At 35.5% G+C, this 22579-nt stretch overlaps 1 protein-coding gene across 12 annotated transcripts in view; it reads right to left on the reverse strand.

Moving 5' to 3' along the window:
- The window catches only part of PHTF2 (putative homeodomain transcription factor 2), a 178213-nt gene that overhangs the window by 49259 nt on the left and 106375 nt on the right, over window positions 1–22579 (reverse strand). For 7 of the 12 annotated variants that reach the window (XM_064487643.1, XM_064487651.1, XM_064487644.1 and 4 more), the window contains 3 exons: window positions 19615–19728; window positions 15555–15693; window positions 11955–12010 (listed from right to left, as the gene is read on the reverse strand). In XM_064487643.1, the coding sequence (XP_064343713.1) occupies window positions 19702–19728 (27 nt within the window). In that variant the 3' untranslated portion in view covers window positions 11955–12010; window positions 15555–15693; window positions 19615–19701. Of the gene's footprint in view, window positions 1–11954; window positions 12011–15554; window positions 15694–19614; window positions 22399–22579 lie in introns of all 12 variants that reach the window. The other 5 variants (XM_031454768.2, XM_031454764.2, XM_064487650.1 and 2 more) reach the window with 4 other exon arrangements.

Genomic DNA, 22579 nt, shown 5'->3' on the forward strand with positions numbered 1-22579 from the left:
GCTTAAGCTCCAGAGTTCCCTGTGGGTTTGTCCTAAGAGGCCTGAAGGTGCTGGTGCAGTCAGGTCTCTTGTAGCCCTAATGGCACAGCGAAGGGTCCTGAGGTAGGTACACACGCTAGACCACACTGGGACCACAGACCGTCCTGCAGAGGCAAGGCAGAATCAGAGTGCCCAACACAGAGTTCAAGCCAAGGAGTTTTCGGGGTGTCAGTCGGTTCCTTCAGTAGTTATATCTTGCTTAAGTATAATTTGGTATATTCCAAGAACTTTCACAATTCAGCATAGATGTAATTTTTTTTAAATTATTTTTATTGTGAAAGTGGTATGTGCTCAGTGCAGAAAATATGAATGGTTGAGAAGGGTACGGAAAAGAAAATTAAGATCATTCATATTTTCATCTCCAGAGCCATCTTCGGCTAACTTTTTGGAGTTTCTCTCTCCAGAAACCCACCCATTCAAAGGCACACACACAAGTGAATGCCAAATTCTTGTCTAACTGAACTGTGAGCCTTAGCTGGATCTACGGAAGATCGGGATCTTATATTTAATTCCAAATGCAAATTTCTTTGCTTGAATATTCTAGAATATAATAACCACCTGGCATGTTACCTTTTCATTTTGATAGTACCAATCTAAATATAACATGTAGGTGATGAGCTGCATTCCAAAATATGACTAAAAACACACTACAGATCTTATTTTTATGAGTAAACAAATTCAGACTCTACATTTTTGTTCAGTTCTTCTGGATAGAAAAACATAGGAATGAGATTCCACAGTGGATTTGTGGAGAGAGCTTTTTACTAGAGGCTGCCACTTCAGAGACAACAGAATGTGTCCTGCATACTAAGCATCTCTGGCACTGTTAATAAATCCTTCACCTATGTGTTCACTTTATTTTGCAATCCCAAAGAGGCTGGGAGGTAATTACTCAACTGAAAGTTAAATCTGATGAGGACTCTGTATTAAAAGATCTTCCTCATTTCTTATTTATTGATTTGTAGTCTTTTAGTACCAACTCTGATTCTACATCTCTGTTACACACCAAGATTAAGGAAAAGATTCAGGTAGAAAAGATGTGAACTTAAAAGAAAGCAGGAATGTGTTGGCAGAAATGAAAATCACTGAGTGGGAACACTCTGGGTGCAGCTGACTCCATTCTTGATGTGACAGAAGTTGGTAAAAAGCCTCAGAGGCAAAGATGAAATCTAAACCATGTAGATGAAATGCTTGAAAAGCAATAGGAAAGGATGAAACTAAGAGAGAACTGGGGGACTCAGAAGAAAACGTCAAATTCCCAAAAATGCTATACTAGCCACATGGCTGTATTTCTTTTTAAATCATAAACACGTGATAGACAGACATAGTTTGCTTCACTTGATGACACCTGAGGGTGCAGGCTGCAGTCTGCCCAGCACCCTTCTGGTCACTGAGCTGCCCCATCTCACTCTCTATGTGGTTCTGATGGGGCTGCAACTTTGTCCTCTTCTACCTGCAAAAGGAGTGCGCACATAACCCAGTCTGGCCAAAACAGGTTCTCCATAGTCCTATCTAATGTCATTGGTTGCAAGTATAAGCATGTGACCCAAGTAAAGTCAATGAAAGAGTCTCCAAGGGATTGGGTCTGTGATTGCTTGGAGAGAGTGCATTTGTTTCAATCTCTGGGTTCATGAGCTCAAAGCGTCCATATAAGCTTAGAGCGTCTGGGGGCTATTCTGTGGTTGAACGGAGAACAAAGCTAACAAAGGTAAGCCGAAAGGAATGGGCAGAAAATGGAAAGGAAAAGGAGGAGGGAAGAGAACATAGAACGAAGCCACAATGCCAGTTTGAACACCTGGATCCAATTATGTTGGAGCCAGCACTAGCTCAGCTCGGCTTCCCAGTTAAATAAGTCAATAAATGCTCTTTTGTGCTTAAGCTAATTTGATGTAGGTTGCTGTCACTTGCAGACAAAAACCTAGAAAGTTTTCCGACTGCCACTTTGTGGGTGTGGAGAAACTAAGTCCCAGAAAGGTGTGGCCAAGATTAGACAGGAAGGTGAGGGACAATCCTGGTTCTCCGAACACTGTATGCCAATGAACTAACAACCAGCACGCTGAAAATAACCACAGAACTAGGGATTGCTTTTCCACACCCCAGACACGGGATCTGCTAGCCTCCACTTGAGCATCATGAACTGTATCAGCCTTTGTCACAGGACTGTAATCTCTGGACTCCAAAAGGACCCTGGACTTCCAAAATGTCTTCTTCTTAAGCCTACCATAGTGGGTTTTTTTTTTTTTTAATTGAAATGTAGTTGATTTTAACACAGTGTTTTAATTTTTCCTTCCAGTTTCTTTTTTTCCCTTAAGGAAAAAAAGATGGAATTTATTTTTAGTACTATCTGAAAGATCCTAAGGGCAGGAGGGATAACTGGGGCTCAAAAATGCCTAGACAGCAGCTGGAAAATGAGGAAGCCACAATACTCTCTGTGTCTCCTGGGAGCCATGTGACTTCTTAAATTCTGCTTGTACTGTTCTTCTTCCTTCTTCTGTATATTTACGGGTCATCTCATCTTTGTACCCATGCCCTCCCCAGCACCAGGGTTACCCAACTTCTAGGTTTAGGCAACCCACAATAAACCACTTCACTATATTTAGATCAACTGTTCTCAGACTTCCTGTCCTTAGAATTACTTTACATTCTTAAAAATCACTGAAACCAAAGACCTTTTGTTTACATGAGTAATAAACAGCTATCAATATTTACCATATTCAAAATTAAAACAGAAAATTTTTAATATTTTATTTGCTAATTCACTTAAAGATAATGCTAATAAACCAATTACATGTTAACTTAAATATTTTTATAGAAACCATATTTTCCAAAACAAACAAAAAATGGCTTAAAGAGTAGAACTTTCAAATTTTGCAAATCTTTTTAATATCTGGCTTCTAGAAAATGTCTGGGATTTCTACTTCCAAACATGATGGGAGTAACAGGAATAAGATTTACCTCCTGCTTGAAACATCTAAAAAACTGGACAAAATATATAAAACAACAGTTCTCAAGACATCAGGAATCAAAGGACGATGATCTCTAAGAGATGGAAAACAAATGAGATGAACAGTACAATTGCCCAAGCTTAATGCTTTGGGAGAGTTTCCAGGCAGCAGTGCCAAGAGGGGTACCTGGTAAAGTTTGGAGGTCTTCCTGAGCTGAGGAGATAAAGCTGGAGTGTGGATAAGTCAAACTGGTTAAAGTATGCAAAAAAGGGGGAGCTACAGAGAGAGGGAATTCCAGAGAGTTCAGAGAGCACCCCTCAAGTATTCAGGTAAGAACTGATCAGAGAGCACCTGTAAGAAAACTACTGAAAGCTAACGAAAGAGTCACCTGAAAAGTTTAGGAAGTGTATGTAAGATTGAAAATAATGTCTATTCCCACCAGCCAGAGTGGAAAACCTCATAATTCATGAGGCCTCAAAGAATACTCCAAAGAGTATGCCTCAGCTTTATGGAAAAATTAACCTGAAACTAACTCTAAACACTACTCTGGCCCTGCTTTTAAAAGCTTAAAAAGCAAGACCCAAAAGAATCAAACTATTCCCAAGTAATTTAATCATTTCCTAGCACCAAGTTCAAGAATATGTATGTATAGGAATACAAAAATACCCAGCACCCAACAAGGTAAAATCCACAATGCCTGGTATCCAATAGATAATTACCAGACATACAAGTAAGTGGGGAAACATAACCTTAAAATGAGCAGAAAACTCAAACAACTAAAACTAAACCAAAAATGAAATTAAAAGTTATTATAACTATATTCCATATGTTCAAGGAACAAAGTAAAAGACTGAACAAGTTAAGCAGAGATATGGATTTATATAATAGTAAAAGACAACTTGAAATTCTAGAGAGAAAAATTACAATGTCTCTTATGGAAAATATATTCAGGATTAATGGCAGATTAGACACTGAAAAAGAAAAGACTAGTAAACTTGAAGATACCACAATTAAAACAATCATGAAATACAGAGAGACAAAAGACTGAAAAGAAAAAGTGAACAGAGCATCAGTGATATGTGGGAAAGCTTTGAGCAGCCTAATATACATATATATGGAGTCCCTAAAACAGATGAAGGACAGAAAAAAGATTTTTAAGAAATAATGGCAGAGACTTTAATGGAAGCATATTCGATGAAATCTATAAACCCATGGATCCAAGATTCTTAATAAGCTCCAAGTACAGGAAATATGAACAAAACCACACCAAGTCACTTCATAATCAAATTACTTAAAACTAGTTTTTTGTTATAAAGAGAAAAACCTTAAAAGCAACTGGAAAAAGACATATCCTATGTAGAAGAAAAACGGTAAGTATGATGGTAGATTCCATGTCATGAATAATGAAAGGTAGAGGACAAATGGAACTGGAAAAACAAACTCTACCAACCTACAAATATTTATTCCATAAAAATATCTTTAAAAAACAAAGGCAAAATAGATACTTTTTCAGACATACAAAAGCTGAAAGAATTTATTACCAGCAGATCAACACTAGAATAAATATTAAAGGAAGTCCTTCAAGTAAAAGGAAAAGAATAATAGATGGAAATCTAGATCTACACAAAGGATAAAGCAGACCAGAACTGGTGATTATGTCAATAAATATAAATAATTCTTTTTATCATTTAAATATCTTTAGAAGACAACCAATTACTCAAAGCAAAAACAACTACAGTGTACTGTGGGATTTATAACATATGTGGAAGCAAAATGTATGACAACAATAGCACAAATTCTCAGAGGGAAGAAAGGTAAGTACATTATTAAAGAGTTCTTTTACTATATGTGAAGTGATATGACATCAATGGAAAGTAGAATGTGGTAAGTTTAAGATGCATAATACAAACCCTAAAGCAGCCACTGAAACAAAATAAATAGCTATAAGCCAACAAAAATGATAAAAAGGCCTTGAAAAAGATCAATCCAAAAGCAGGTAGAAAAAAGAACAAAGAACTGATGGGACAAACAGAAAACAAATGTCAACATGGTAGACTTAAACTCAGCCATAGCAAAAAACACATTTTATGTAAATGGTCTAAACATCTCAATTAAAAGACAAAGATCAGCAGACTGGATTGGCAAGACCTAACTATATCCTGGCTACAAAAAGTCACTTTAAAAACAAAGACACAAATTAGCTAAAAGTAAAAGGATGGGAAAATATATGGCTATCTTTGGCTAACACTAACCAAAAGAAGGTTGAAGTGGCTACATTAATATTAGACAAAGTAGATTTCAGTGCATAAAATATTAACAGGGATAAAGAGGGTCATTTCATAATGATAAAGGGGTCAATTTATCAAGGGTTCATAACAAGGGTTAAACATGTATGCACCTAATAAGAGGAGTTCAAAATCAAATAAGCAAAAACTGATAGAAATGAAAAGAGAAATAGCTGAAAAGCAATTATATTTGGAGATTTCAACACCCTTTCCTCAACAACCAATACAAAAAGTAGACAGAGAATTCGTAAGTACACAGTAAATTTGAACAACATTATCAACCAATTTGACTTGACTGATATTTATCATATACTACACCAAACAATAGCAGAATACACATTTTAAGTGTACATGGATCATTTACCATGACAGGCCATATTCCTGGCTGCTCTCCAAAGAAGACATATAGATGGCCAACAAGCACATGAAAAGATGCTCAGCATCGCTAACTATTAGAGAAATGCAAATCAAAACTACAATGAGATGTCACCTCACACCAGTCAGAATTGCCATCATTCAAAAAGTACACAAAGGATAAATGCTGGAGAGGGTGTGGAGAAAAGGGAACTCTCCTTCACTGCTGGCTGGTGGGAATGTATATTGGTGCAGCCAGTACAGAGGACAGTATGGAGGTTCCTTAAAAAACTAAAAATAGACTTACCATATGATCCAGCAATCCCACTCTTGGGTATATATGCAGAGAAAAATATATTCAAAAAGACACATGCACCCCAATGTTCACAGCAGCACTATTTACAGCAGCCAAGACAAGGAAACAACCCAAATGTTCATCAACAGACAACTGGATACACACACAGTGGAATACTACTCAGCCATAAAAAAGAATAACACAATGCCACTTGCAGCAACATGGATTGACCTGGAGATCATCATTCTAAGTAAAGCAAGCCAGAAAGAGAAAGAAAAATGCCACATGATATCGCTTATATGTGGAATTTAAAAAAAAAAGGACACAAACAAATGTATCTAAATAACAGAAACAGACTTATGGATACCAGGGGTTAAAGCAAGTGGGAAGGGATAAACTGGGAATTCAAAAATTTCACCTCTTGTGGAGTTATGGAAATGTTAGCCATCTTGATTGTGGCAGTGGTTTCATTGGTGTATACATCTATCAAAATTCATCTATGTGTATATCTGAAATACGTGAAGTTTACTATACAGGAACTATACCACAATAAAAGTGTTAGAAAAAATTAAAAGAATCCAAATCATACAAAGCATGTTCACTGACTATAGTGGACTTAAGTAGAAATCAACAACAGAACAATTATCTGAAAAATCCCTAATATCTGGAAACTAAATAATACTTGTAAATAGCTGGTGGATCAAAGAATAAATCAAAAGGAAAATTAGCAAGCATTTTAACTGAATGAAATTGAAAACAAATCATATGAAAATTTGTAAGATGAAGCTAAAGCAGTATTTAGAAATTTGTAGCACTGAATTTTTACATTAGAAAAGAAGGTTAAAAACCCATGACTATAAATAGCTGCCAGAAGAGAAAAAATCAGAAGAATGGAATTAAAGATCAGAATATTACTCAATGAAATAGAAATCAGAAAAATAGAGAAAAATCAATAAAATTAAAAACAGGCTCTTGGAATTACAACAAAACTTCTAGTCAGGCTAACCAGTAGGAAAAAAGGAATACATAAATTTCCAATATTAGGAATGAGGGAGGCGATATCACCACAGACTCCACAGGTATTAGAAAGATAATAAGGGGAATGATAAACAATTTTATGCCAATAAATTGAACAACTTAAATAAAATGAACAAGTCCCTTGAAAGACACAAGCTATTAAAGATTATTCCTACTAAATAACTAAATTTATAGCTTAAAACCTTCATAACAAAGAAGAATCAAGGCCTAGATGGATTTGCTGGGGAGTTCTACCCAACATTTAAGGAAGAAGCAGTACAATTCTGCACTAGGCTACTCTAGAAAAAATGAAGAAGAGGGAATGCTTTCCAATTTATTTGATGAGACCACTTATGCCAAAAACCAGACAAGATATAAGAAAAGAAAACTATAATCCAATATCTCTCATTGAACAAATACAAAACTTTTTGACAAAATATTAGTAAATTGAATCTATTGCTATAAACAAAAGGATAATACATCATGATTCAAGTGGAGTTTATCCCAAGAATGCAAGGTTAATCTTAACTTTTAAAATTCAGATATTATAATTCTTCATATTAATGAACTAAAAAAAGAACAGCCACATGCTTATCTCAATAAATGTAGAAAAAATATTTCATAATGTCCAACATCAATTCCTCATAAAAACTTATCAAATTAGAAATAGATGGGAAATTTTTCATCCTGATAAAGCACATTCATACAAACTTACAGCTAACATACTTAATGGTGAAAAACAATGCTTTCACCCAGTGTCAGAAACAAGGAAGGCAGGCTTCACTCACCACTTTACTGGAGTTTCTACCTAGTGCCACAAGGCAACAAGAAGAAACCAAAAGTGTACAGATTGGAAAGGAAGAAGTAAAACTGTCTTGGCCTACAACACATTGCTTTACAGAAAATCCAGTAGAATCAACAACAAAAAAGCTTTTAGAACTATTAAATGAGTTTAGACAGGTTGCAGAATACAAGACTAATAAACAAAAATCAACTGTATTTTTATGTACTAGCAACAAATAATTGTTGTAACAAATAATTGGAAATTTAAAATCCGAAATACCATTTACAATAGCATCCAAAAATGAAATACTTAAAGTTATATCTGACAAAGAAAAAAAAACATGCAAGGCCTGTAGACTGAAAACTATAAAACAATGATGAGAGAAATTAAAGAAGAGCTATATAAATGGAGAGATACACTGTTCATGCAGATTCAATGCAATCCAAGTCAAAATTCCAACAGGGTTTTTTTATTTTTGTTATTTTGTTAGAAATGGACAAGTTGATATTAAATTTATATGGAAATAAAAAAGTCTGGTGTAGCCACTGTGGAAAACAGTATGGAGATTCCTCAAAAGACTAGGAATAGATTTACCATATGACCCAGGAATCCCGCTCCTGGGCATATATCCAGAAGGAACCCTACTTCAGGATGACACCTGCACCCCAATGTTCATAGCAGCATTATTTACAACAGTGAAGACATGGAAACAGCCTAAATGCCCATCAACAGATGACTGGATAAAGAAGATGTGGCATATGTATACAATGGAATACTACTCAGCCATAAAAGCCGACAACATAATGCCATTTGCAGCAATATGGATGCTCCTGGAGAATGTCATTCTAAGTAAGCCAGAAAGAGAAAGAAAAATACCATATGAGATTGCTCATATGCGGAATCTAAAAATAAAAAAAAAAAAAAAAACAAACAAAGCATAAATACAAAACAGAAATAGACTCACAGACATAGAATACAAACTTGTGGTTGCCAAGGGGGTGGGGGTGGGAAGAGATAGACTGGGATTTCAAAATTGTAGAATAGATAAACAAGATTATACTGTATAGCACAGGGAAATATATACAAGATCTTATGGTAGCTCACAGAGAAAAAGATGTGACAATTAATATATATATATATATTAATAATGTATATATTAATTAATATATATATTAATATTATATTATATATTAATAAATATATTAATTAATTATATATATATATTAATAATATATGTTCATGTATAACTGAAAAATTGTGCTCTACACTGGAATTGACCCAACATTGTAAAATGATTATAAATCAATAAAAAAAAGTTAAAAAAAAAAGTCTTAGCCAGAACAACTTTGAAAAAGAACAAATTTTGAGGACTTTCATTACCTGAGTTCAAGGCTTATTATAAGTCTATAGTAATAAAGACAATGTGGTACTGGCATTAAGACAGACAAAGAGAGCAATGGAACAGAACAGAGAACACAGAAATAAACTCACTCATATACAGATAACTAATTTTTGACAAAGGTGTAAAGGCAATTCAGTAAAGAGTAGTCTTTTTAATAATGGTGCTGAAATGAGATATTCGTATCTTAAAAATGAAGTTTGATCAATACCTTGCATCCTATTAAAAAAAGAAAACTCAAAATGCACCATACACATAAATGTAAAACCTAAGACCCTAAAACATCTAGGAGAAAACACAGGACAAAATCCTTGTGAACGTGGGTTATGCAAAATCTACAAAATAATAGGCAGATAATTTGAATTTCACTGAAATCAAAAAGTTCTTCCAAAAAATTTTTTAAAAACCTGTTAAGAGAATGAAACGAAGGAAAAGACTCAAAGAAAACATTTGTAAAATCTATAATCTGATAAAGGACTTGTATCCTGAATGTATAAAGAAGTCTCAAAACACAACAATAAGAAAACAACCCAATTTTTAAATGGGCAAGAGATTAAAACAGATGCTTCACCAAAGCAGATATATAAATGGCAAATAAGCACAAAAAAAAGATGCCCAAATTTTAAAAAGACAGACAATAATACATGTTGTAGAGGATGTAGAAAAAGTGGAATCCTTATATATTATTGGTAGGAATGTAAAATGGTATAGCTACTTTGGAAGACAGTTTGGCAGTTCTGAAAATGAAAAACATGGAGTTACCATATGACCCAGCCACTCTCCTCCTAGGTATATACCCAAGAGAAATGAAAATGTATGCCCATACCAAAAAATTAAAACTTACATCCACAGAATATATGTACAAATATTCACAGCAATATTCATAATATTCAAAAAGTGATAACCTAAATATCCATCAACTGATGAATAGAAAAACAAAACGTTATATATCTATACATAGAATTTGGCAATAAAAAGGAAGGAAGTACTGATACAGACTACAACATGGAAGAACTTTTGACACATTACGGTAAGTAAAAGAAGCCAGTCACACAAAAGACCACATATTGTATGATTCCATTTATGTGAAATGCCCAGAAGAAAATTCTTGGAGAGAGAGAGGAGACTAGTAGTTGCCAGAAGCTGAGGTGGAGTTTAAGGGAGCAGAAATGGGGAATGGTTAGTAATGTGCATGGAGTTTCTTTCAGGGATGTTGAAAATGTTCTAAAATTAGATGGTGGTAATTGCTGCACAATTCTGTGAATACACCAAAACCCACTACACTGTATCCTTTAAATGGATGAATTTTATGACATGTGAAATATATTTCAATAAAGGTACAAAAATGAGAAAAAAAGATTCTCGACATCATTAGTCATTAGGGAAATGAAAATCAAAACCACAATGAGATATACTACACACCTACTAGAATGTCAAAAATGAAAGAGAAAGTATTGGTAAGCATTTGGAGTTACTGGAACTCTCATACACTGCTGGTACCATTTTGGAAAACAGTCTGGCAGTTCCTTCAAAAATTAAACATATACCTACTATACAACCAGGGGTTCACTTCTAAGTATTTACCAAGAGAAATAAAAATTTATGTCTAAGCAAAGAATCATGCACAAATGTTCATAGCAGCATCATTTATAACAGTCAGAAACAGAAACAACAACCCAAATGTTCAAAAGATGAACTGATAAACAACTTGCAACATACCAAGACAATAGAATACAATTTGCCCAAAAAAGGAGTAAGCTATTGATACATGCTCCAACATGGATGTATATCAGAATAATTAAGCAGGGTGAAAGAGAAGTCTGACAAAAAAATGAATACAATTTCATTTATATAAAATTCTAAAAAGGATAAACTAATCTGTAACAGAAAGCAGATCAGTGTCTGTCTGGGGATGGGGCAGGGGTGGTACTGAAACGTCCAAGAGTGAGTGAATACAAAGGAGCATGAGGAAACTTACCCAGATGACAGATAAATGCATTAAATTGATTATACTGAGGTTTTGTGGTGAACATTTTTGCCAAAACCCATCAGATTGTACACTTTAAACGCGTGTAGTTTATCAAATGCTAATTATACTTCAACAAAGATGCTAGCAAAGAAAAAAGATAGCAATATTCTTATATGTACCTCTTTAATTTGCTTTGATAATGTATTTTGGTTATATGTTTTGGGAAAACCCCAGCTTTACACAGATAGGTTTTTGCAAAAGAGATATATTTTACTAGCCTTTTCTGATAATAGTGGATATTCTTCTTTGATACTACACCAAAACTTGGCACAAGGTTTCTTAAAGGTAGCATCACAGGGTGGAATCTGAAAACCAACCTTACACATTTTATAGGGTTACATTAAAATCCACTGGTCCATATTACACTTTGATGGGTCTCTCACCCTGTATGACTTTCACCTTGCAGACCTCTGAAAAAGTCTTGAGAACCCCTAGAATGTCCTGAACCACACTGCGGATTTAAATTATTCAATTTTTTAGAAGAGTTAAATTATCAACTAAGATGTAGGCAACTCTTGTGGCATTGCTGACCATAAAGAATCTGTGACAAAGTGAGGAAGGCCGTCTGCATGCCATTTGAGAGACTAGATTTGACAGGTAGTTTGGATCAGTTCAATTTCTACAACAAACTGCTATGCTTTCCTCTTGAAAGAAAGTACCTAAAAGCTTGCCGAACCTGTGCACCACAGAATGAGCACTCAGGGGAGCAGAGGGGGCAAAATGTCACTGACACCCGTTAGCTGACATAGTCTGTCTGAACATAATCATCTATCTTCAAGTCCTTGAGGCAAGGACAGTATTACTTACATGTGCTGTCAGCATGTAACAGGGATCAACGGGGTCTCCGGAGAAGTGCCAAAAAACTAATAAAAAATAGATAACAGTAGTACGTTATTTAGCGCACAAAATTTTAAGTTGTCAAAATAGCAGACACATTTGTTCTAGCTTCTGCAGTTATGTATCCACTGACAACATCTTCATCACTGTCTGAATGTTTTTGATTATACAGACCAATGTTTTAAGAATAACAATTCTAACTCTCCAAGAGTAATTCATAGGAGGGGGTTAAAAAAAAAACCTTCTTTTTCTCAGAATCTCTAGGTTTGGGACAAAGATGTCAGTTTTTTGTTTCCTGATTTTTTTATTTTTAAATGACCAGGTCAGTCTAATAGGCAGCTAGGGTTGAGGTCATCATGAAGACATCACACAAGATCTTAGTAAAACTTTTGGTCTTCCTCTGTTGCTTCCTCTTAAATCTCCCCTTTGGTGAGTATGTATGTTCAAAGACCTCCATTACATGTTTTGGAACATATAAAAATGGTAAGACAGACTTTGTTTCAGAGACCATCTTACACCTTAGCCACACAGATGTGTTGTTCCATTATGGGTGCAGAATTAGGCTGGTTTATATTATATGCCTATCTAACCTTTTAATAAGGTGCTTAAAGAAGATAGAAAAAGTAAGTCGTAAAAAGGTCAAACTAAACAATGCACAAAGAGCCAAGTGCAGAGGTTCTGTCATTCTCTGGCAAGGTGGCACTCAGAGTCTAGTACCTGGCTAGGGACTGGAGCACGGAGGGAAGAAGGAAATGGAAATCAGTCAAGGATCCCATCTCCTAATCCTGAGATTTACCTATTTAGAATGAGACAAATCTATAGAAAATAAGAAAAGAGTTGCCACCGTGAGGGACATTTTAGGTATGAGTGGAAGATCAATGGGAAAAGAAACTTCCGGTTCCAGTTTTAAAATAAGGGCCTACTAATGAGATGCCATCTGATTAACTCCGTGGTCATATGGTAAAATGGCTGAATCAAGACAGACTGATTTTAAAAAATTAGTAGAACGTGAAACTGAAAGGGTCTTGGCTTAACAACAAGGCTGTTTAAAAGTGTGATTGCTTAATCCTACCAACCCCCAACAAATGAAAGATCACTTGGGAGCAGTGAGCAAGTCTAGTTTGTTAAAGAGATGGGTCATGGTAAGTTACCTGTCCCATGGAAAATAGATTCCCTCAAATTAGAACTGATTAAAACAGACTTCTGCTGGAATAGTGGGGCAGCTAAATTTCTCCAATAACAAAATCTTTTAACTTTTTTTAGAAAATAGGTACTTAAAATTTAAGTATTTATATTAGAAAATTACAACCACAGTCTATTCTCTGAGAATAAAAGGATCCTTAATTCTACTGCTCGTTAGTAATAGAGAACAAAATATAAAGAAAGAAGTCTCAGAATGATAAAGCTCAATAGATCAAGTAATTCTAATTCTGTCCATCTTTTTTCAGATAGAGAGTAAATGGCTACTATAGGTCACCTAGGAAATCAGCCTAAAAGCAAAGATACAAACCTAGGTTCCTGATACTCAGAGCAAGACGTTCCCTCTATGCCACAACTCCTGCATGTTCAACTGAGATTAAAAAAAAAATTCCATTGCAGATGAGAAAACACGATTTTCAGGACCACTCACCAAGTGACAAAATTTACACAGTATCATTCTCACTGATACGTAGAATCATCATGTTGAGGAGGACCCAATGCATCAACTAAGCTAGTCCTTCTTTCCAAGTGGATGAACCCCACGATGCCTGGAGCATCTCTAGGGTTGGGGTGTCCACAGCTTCTACTTACATTCTGTGTTGAGTAAGTAACTGATACTTTTTGTTTGATACTTTCTGCGTGTGCGACTATCTAAAATCTCACAACATAATTCAAGTTACTATCTGTTGCTTTAAATCCTGAAGTTGATGAAGAACAGGTGACTTCAATGTAAGCTGTCACATGCTTAAAGACAAACATAAGCCTTCCATTTTTTCATTTCCACATTGAGTAATCCAAGTGCTTTATCCCAAAGCCTTATTTTTAATTTCTTTAACAATTTGGATTTCTTTAGACAGCTGCAGTTTCTCCAGTTGGATAATTTCTTTAATTTACTGATATCACTCTGAGCACTTGCCTATTATCCAAAAGGGTTGCTAATAAAAATAATAATGCTAATAGTTAATAGTTGTGGTGAGATGATTATATGCCAGGCACCAAACTAAGCACTTTCCCTAACTGGTAGGATTATTTGGGATATTTGCTGCTGAAAGAGATTCAAAAGAATGAGTTATCTCTTTCCCTCCACTATTCTAAGAAGATAGTCATACAATCCTATTTTGAGCTTGACTTCCTTCCCTCCACTGGTTATCACTGCCTTTGGAGTTTCAAGGGTGAAAACAAGGCCCACAAGGCAATTCCTCAGCCAGGCTCTGGCTTGGGAATCTGGTGGATTGAGAGCATCTAGTGGAAAATGTGGAGGTGGGAGTTGCTGGGAGAGGGGCTCATCCCCCAGAAAGTCTGCAAATGTTAGCTAGATATGAGCAGAGAAAGGCAAACCAGGCCAAATGGCAGGAATTGGGCAAGAAAGGAGGGGCACAGGCCAAATGCAGGAAACCATATATCATGTAAACAACAGGGGTCCTTGGGCAGACAGAGAAAAGCAGGAACCTCCAGACTAATAAGAGGTCATACATTTTGGGGATGTAAGTGGCCTGGAGATCAACAAAGAAAGGTGAAAAAAGGCAGGAATCTCCAGCGTCCAAATGTAACCTTTTGCTCATTATGCCCTCATTTCCATAAAATTAGCCTTGCAGATTGGAAGTACTCCTTATGCACTGACGCCATGACACTTCCGATCCAGACTAAATAAAGACAAAAACCCTTCCTCCCCTTGGGAAGGTGGAGCTGGGATGAAAATCAGGGAATACGACCCCAAACCCTCCCATCCTCAATGAATATTCTGCCCATTCATTTTACACCCTATGTAACCAACCTGCCAAAGAAACTCAGGGCAGCTGCTCACCTGAGCCTGTCAGCTCTCCCTTTGAGAGCGTACTATCTATCCCTTAATAAATCCTCACTGTACTTTCTTGACCTCCTAGTCTCATCTCTGAATTATTTCTGCAACAAGACAAGAACCTAATCACCAGCAACACAGACACACAATAGAGCACAGCTATGGGGCATGTGTGGAAGGAGAGGGGCGCTGAGATCTGGTGCCTTGAAGCAAAGGTGAGGATCTTGAGCCTAGGGTCAGCAGGGGAAGACCTCTAAGGGGAGCATCTCTGAGCTGGCTGGAGCATCCGCACCCAAAAGCATAGGAGTGTTGGCCAGGCAGAAGCACCAGGATGGAGGAATAGCTACCACTAGAGAATACAGACAGGCCACTTCCATATTTTCCAGGTACTAGCTGAATCCCCTAGGTTTTTGTATCAATCCCAGGAAGAGGAGCTCCTGCAAACATAACATATTGAATTCTTGATAGTCTTTTAAATCTCAATGCCAGATTTAGTTTAAGGACAAAGAAACTAATGCTGGGTGGCAGAGGTTCATGCCCATTACACAGACCTTCTCCAATTTCATACTCACAAGGACCAATTCATGCTCCAGCAGCAGCAGCTTTCCATCTCATGAGACGAGGATTAGGGAGGTCAAGTAACTTGCCCAAGGTCATACACATGCTGCAAAGAACCCATGATCCATTAGAGTGTAGATGACTTCTGCTACTCTGTAATTAAAAAAAAAAAAATTTCACTTTGCAAATAATTATAAATTAACTCTATCATCCAAATATGGAGAAAGAAATTGAAGTCAATTTAATTTTACATACTCTTAGATACAAATTTGTGCCATGTCAGTTTTTTTTTTAAATCACATAAAAATTCTAGAATAGAAATTAACATGGACTAAAATTTTAACTTAAAAAAATTAATTTTCAGTCTAGTGCCGTTCATTAAGTGTCCAAGTAAAGAAGGTGGTACCTCAGTTTAGTATTCACCAAGCAACTATGACATGCCAGAATTGTACTAGGCAGTCCTAATCTTTAGAATAAGATTCAAATTCTAGGCTTCACAAAGTCATCTCCTAGCATTATCTTCTATCCCTTGCCTGTACACATCGTCTTCTCCAGACATGCTGAACTGCCTGCATGTGACACTTACACTGGCAACTCCATTACAGCATGTACACTCCACAAGCTAAAATTTGTTTGCATGACTGTATGACCTCGTAGCCTCCTTTAAATGAAAAGACAAACTGTATTTTAATTTCTATATCCTAGCTCAGTGCCTAGCACATAATATTCAAAAACTATTCATAGAATGAATGAAGAAAAACTGAATAAAACTGCAATTTTGTAAGTAGTTGGTCTGTTTCTCATATTTGCTAGACTAACTTCTTACCCTAACATCTTCGCCCAAACAGTAGAATTCACGTTACAAGAATCTTCAGCACCACTAATCTGACCCAGTAAATTCTGGCTGAGAGCAAGGGTATAAATAGAAAGGAAAGTGGCCAGCTCAAAGTTTGCATTTCCAGGCAAAAACAAGTAAATGCATTTGCAACTGGGTATATATATCTCAAGGGAGACAAACTGGTCAGAGCCTTTGGCAACAAGTCTATTTTGCCTTAAAGCATACCTCTTAATACCAAGATAAGGAAAACCAGAAATTCCCATATATAAATAATTGATCAAAATTTGCAAGAGAATTTGACAAAGATAACTCCAAACTCCTGAACACCTGTCAAGGAGATTATTAAATATCTACAGAAAGTCAATGATTAAATTTAGCACAAAGAGTTTGATTTAGCTTTAAAAGACAAAAAAGAAAACAAGCCACTAATTTAAATTTCAGATCACTGTTGAATACACAGAATTGAATGACATTATAAAAAGGAAGGAACAAGCAAAACCCTTAGCCCTGAGATTGTTAACTATTTTGTAGACATAGAAGGCTTAAAAGTGTTGAAAGGATAGACAGCATGGATAGCCAAGCACTACACTTAAAAACGCATATGAGAAGACAGATACAGAGGGAGAGCCAATTAGGGAAGTAAAATGGCCTAAGATTAAACAGCCAGCCAAATATGTGAGGTTTGTCCAGGCTGACTGTCATCTTTTGGTTACTTGAGGAGGTAAGAGTTTGTCATAGGGATAAATGGTAACAACTGGCCTCATGATTCAGGACACAAGATGAAGCTACCATAGTCTGAGACCAGCTTGAATGATCCAACAGCAGAGCCAGCTAAGCTATCACTCAGTGTCTCTACCATTGACAGTTTTGGGCATTTTCTTCTAGTCTCTTCTCCCTTCTCCACTCTCACTAACTTCCTTTTACTTCAGGGGTTTGCTTTAATTCACGGCTTCGTTGGGGTCTCTGCTTTTCTAGCAATTCTCCCTGCTTACGCTGTGTCCTGACTCAAACTTGCAGTAACAGAGATTTTGACTGGGTCACCAAGTCACTGCCAAGGACGAAATACCTCCATCAGGGCAAAGTTTTTGTGCCAGATGGTCTCCTGGGTTCCTTGAGGCTCATAAAATAGCTGGCTACTTTAGGCCCAGGCACTGATCACTGACCCATTCAGCTGTGGCTGAGATAGAAAAGTGATATAGTCCAATGAAGCATGATGAATGTAAAGAAGCAAATTCCTGCTTTGCTCAGAAGAGGGCTGAGAGTGTGGCAAGCTCTCAGAGTGCCATCTAGTATAGAGTGGTTCCATCCACCTATAAACATTAAACAGTGCTCTCATACTCTAGATGCAAGCACCTCGCATTGAAATCTAAATGGTTTATAACAAAAAATTGGAAAAGGAAAAGGCTGAAGATGACAGCAGGGGGAAAACTGAGGAGGTATCCTGTAGGAGGGCAAGAACAGAACCCTGAGTACTGCTGGAGAGCTGCCCTCAGAGAGCAACATCTCTTCCACAGAACTGAAGAAGGGAGGAGAATTCATGCATGATATTTATCTTTTCCATTAAGTTAGAAGGAAAAAATGCTAATAGTTATAGTATGAGAGGGATTAGGAGCTTTCAGGATGATAAATGAGGTTTGGAAGAGCCACAGTAGGGAACATATAAGTGTACAAATGATTGATTAAAGAAAAAACATTGCCAAATAAAGAACTCAGAGGTTCCAGTAATATCTTGATGAGCATCATCTGTAGAAAGTCAAATCAGATGTTCTTCAGCAACTCAAAGCATGAACAGGGAGCAGACAACTTAAAGTTGAGGGTTGAGACCCGGCAGAAGATAAAAGATAAAATGGGTGTTACTAGTGAGCGATAGAGATTTAATAATGAAAAGATATGAATGAAATATGCACCTGAGAATTTAGCAAAATTATTCATAATTGAATACAATATGAAGGCAAACAAAAGAATGAGAAAACTTCCCTTCCACATTTTATCACGCTTGCTTATGAAGAAAAGGAATTAAACGTCAACTCCTTGTAAAAGAATTCTTTACATATGATAATTTATTTGAAGCATAATTCTTAGTTATGTCTCTTACTTGGCAGAGATGCATATGGTATCTTATGTAATATAAATGCTTTAGCTTAGAAATTGTTAATTGTCCTAGGCCATTACTCATTTGAAGGGGAAGGAGAGCCAATCTTTCTGTACAACAAATACATGTCAGTCCCTGTGCTAGGTGCTTTTCATATGCTATCTCATTAATCCTCCTAATAGCCCTGTAAAATAGGTATAAATGTCAGTAATTTACAGCTGAGAAAACCAAACTCACAGAAATTAAGTAATTTGCCTATGAACATAAACAAGTCCAGCTTCAAAGTATGTGTTCTTTCCAAAAGGCCACACTGCAGACAGCTGAATAGGGAGCTGTCAAATGAATTCTGACTTTTTCCTATTGCCAAAAGCTTATTAGTTCATATATGACCTCACTATAAATATGGACAGATTTATCAATATCTTTGTTCTGTCCAGAATATTTTCCCATTATTAAGTATTTTGATCAGTCAAGAGGTACAGAGGTGCTATTACAGAATATACCTTCAAGGGGAATAAAGGAGAGTGTGTGTTCTAATTGTGGAACCTTGGGCAAGCTTCTTAACTTCTTTTGTGGCCTTAGTTTTTTTATCTAGTAAAATGAGGACTCTAGACTAGGTGGTGTCTTTGCTTCTATTTGATTCATTCATTCATTTATTCATTCATTCAGTAGATTAGGCACTATTTTATGTGCTAGGAATATGGTGGTAAATGCAGTTAACATCTCATAGAATTGACATTCTATAAAATTCCTTATCTTAAGACAGTAATTCTCAAGGTGATGAGGAGTGACAGATGAGACAAACTTTCCAAATCACCTAGGGAATACTTTTTTGACTATACCTGTACCACCTTCCTAGACCCACAGTCTACTCCTCAAGAAGTAAGCACCATGGGGAACCAACAAAATTGATAAGCATTTATGGTATCTTTCATATAGGCTTGGCAGAAAAAAAGGTTGAGAATTTTTGTTCTAAGTGATATAGCAAGTCATATTGCTCTAATTCTAAGTCTGAAGGGAAACTCATTAAAAGAGCCAATTCTAAGCTTAAAGTAAGTTTGAAAGTGTGCTTGAATTTATAGTTCCTGATTAAGTTCTATGAACATTTGTACCAATCAGATAACAGAAATACTAGAATGCTTACCGATCTTATTGTTGGCCATACTCTCCCGTGCTGAGTTCACGTGCAGTCATTTGATTGAAAACACCACTATCCTTCTGGCAATGAATTTTAATATCCCAGGCTACAGCCAGTTTTCTGTATTTAAATACAAACAAACAAGCAAACAAACATTAATGATGTCATAGCATTTTGGTGATGAAAGGCCTGTGCATGTATTCTTCCTTCATGTTCGGAGAATCATAACAAAATCTGAAGTGCTGGCCAAGTTTTAAAAAATTTATCCCCACTCCCCTCATATCTAGCACTTATAGCTAAAGTTTATGCTACAGTAAATACAAAATTACTATAGAAATGTGTAAGACTTGAAAAAAAATTTAAAAACCACTTCCAATTTAACACTGTCATAGAATGTTTTATTTTAAACTTGCTGCTCAAACTTTCAAATACGACACATGTGGCAAAGAAACAGAAGTTAACACACAACATCTGCCACAATTCTTTCAACTGCCTTTTCTATATTATGTGATATGTTACAATTTCCTTTAAATTTCTTACATTCATGGTATTCTTAAAGGCAGCAATGTCAATTTTTCTGCTTTGGAAACAGTTCCATTAATGTTCTGAAATTACTTAAAATGACACCTTTTTCCTTTTAGTATTCTACTGCTGCCCACATTAGTGACATAATTTCACATATTATTAACATGTTGTTGAGAGGTACACTGTACTCAGTAAATCAACTCCCAACTCTAAGTAAAATAAACTTCAATCAAAAACAAGCATTTTCCTAAATCAGTTTACTCACCTACTTTTCTCAAAAATATTTCCATTCTGAAATAGGTTTTTTTTTTTTTGAGATACAATAGTTTCCTTTTTTCATTCCTAACAGAACTGATGCTGTACTTTTTTTCTCAAAATATATTCGATATATTCTGTGCAAAATGTTAAGTTCTGTATAGGTATGTACCTTATTTTGAAAAAGTTTATAAAATATAATTCCTAAAAACAACTTCAACATTAGACAATAGAGGAAGAAAAAACATACCAGACAAAGCCTAATTTTTCACAGGAGAAAATAAGTATGTTCTTAAAGCTCCAGTAATACATTCCTTGAAAAACTCAGAATGCACTTTGGTCATTATTAAACATATTAGAACATAGGCAAATAAAACAAAATGCTTTTGTTGTTTTCTACAGAAAGAAAATATACTACACAAGGAGGCTGAACTGAGGCTGATCAAAAGGAATGGTGGGAGCAAAGTGATACTACAACGTGGCTCTGTTCTCCACACATTCCTGATCTTAAGATTATGATTTGGAGATTAAAACTGCACCAATCAAATAAACTATTTACAATTAATAATTTTAAATACCCTAAAACATGGTAAAAAAAATGAGGATATTCAACATGATACACCTTGCACCAAGATAATTCTAGATTGTTTCAAATAAATTTTGTTTTAGAAACTAGACACCCAGTTAAAAAAAAAAGTTTGCAAAAACATTTCATGTTTCATTTAACTCCTAAAATTTTTTGATTGTACAAATATAACAACTTAAAATCATGGCCCAATGTAAGATACCATCATATTTGCCCTATTTACCTAACATGCCAACATGGTAAGTTTTCATTTGGACACTTGGCAAATTACTTACGGAGGAAGGGTTAACTTTCTAGGGTAAAAGCATCTAAAATAGCCCTTATACAATTGGGGGTTGAGGGAAGAGGTGTACCAGATTAAGTTTAGAGGATAGAATTTGCAAGCTATAGCTGTCTTCCCTGAAAATTTGGATACAGGTTTATAACTAGTAATCAGAAGAATATATTATTCATTTTTTAACCTTATTCTTAAGTTGTTCATTTGAATGTGGTATGAACAGCATACACTATAGTGTACCATGGGAAGAAAATTATTTTGCTTAAGTAAACATAATGTACTTTAGTAATATCAATAGGCACTTCACTTGTGAGATGAGTATATACCTCACTCAAAAGGATACCGTATCATGCCCTAGTACACTATAACATATCCCATATATAAAGATACGCATTAAAGTAACAATTTAAAAAGTGCACATTTTGAGCATGCACAGTTGGAGCTGTGCAAACAGCCCAGTGTTTCAAATAAATACAATTATTACTAGTTAATTTTTATCAAAATATCTTACAGTATGATAACCATTTACAATTATTGCTCTATTAAGAGTTTTATCATCAAAGAGCACTTGTTGACCTGTTGTGTAATATCATATATATTAATACTGAAGGGTGCTTAAACTGCAGCTTAATCAGTATAGATTCTGGTATTGTTCCAAAATAATTCAAGAGAAACCCTGACTGGATCTTGATTTACTGAAGAAAATACTTCATGTGTTCAGCTGAGTCCAAAGCAATATTTCCAAATTAAAGAAATTTTCCTCAAGTAAGGCAAGTCACGGCACTGATGGAGAAACAGTGTTTAGCAATGGCTTCTAATCTCACAATTTGTTATTTTGTCAATTATTTATGAGCAATTACCAGGATCTCAAGTATCTGGATATCAGTTTTATCACCCTTTCAACAACTAAGTACATCAATGATAAAAATAAAATATAAAGACTAAAATAAATGTAAAAAACAGTGAACAAATGAAATAAATATAAGAATTGCACAAGACAGTCTGATGTAAACACTTCAATTTCCCAGCTGAGACTCCTGAAGCAAAGAGTCAGTGACTGCTTTCAGGCAGCTTAGTTGGTACTCTTATTCTGGAAAAGAGGCTACATCTTCTTTTCTCTGAATTGTCATGATTTAATCTTCCACAGCTAGTGAAAAAATAATAGAAGTAGGGACCATTAGAGCCAGTTTTGATATTGCAATTTATTAAATTACATTATATAATGCTGTTTTTATCTAAATTTCATTCAGAAACAAGTATTGGTTCTACTATTTTAAATATCTTTGTCCTTTTATTTTCAAGAAAAATTTATCTTAAACAAATGAAAA

This window comes from Camelus dromedarius, chromosome 7 (genome assembly GCF_036321535.1).
Source record: "Camelus dromedarius isolate mCamDro1 chromosome 7, mCamDro1.pat, whole genome shotgun sequence".
NCBI classification, from domain to species: Eukaryota; Metazoa; Chordata; class Mammalia; order Artiodactyla; family Camelidae; genus Camelus; species Camelus dromedarius.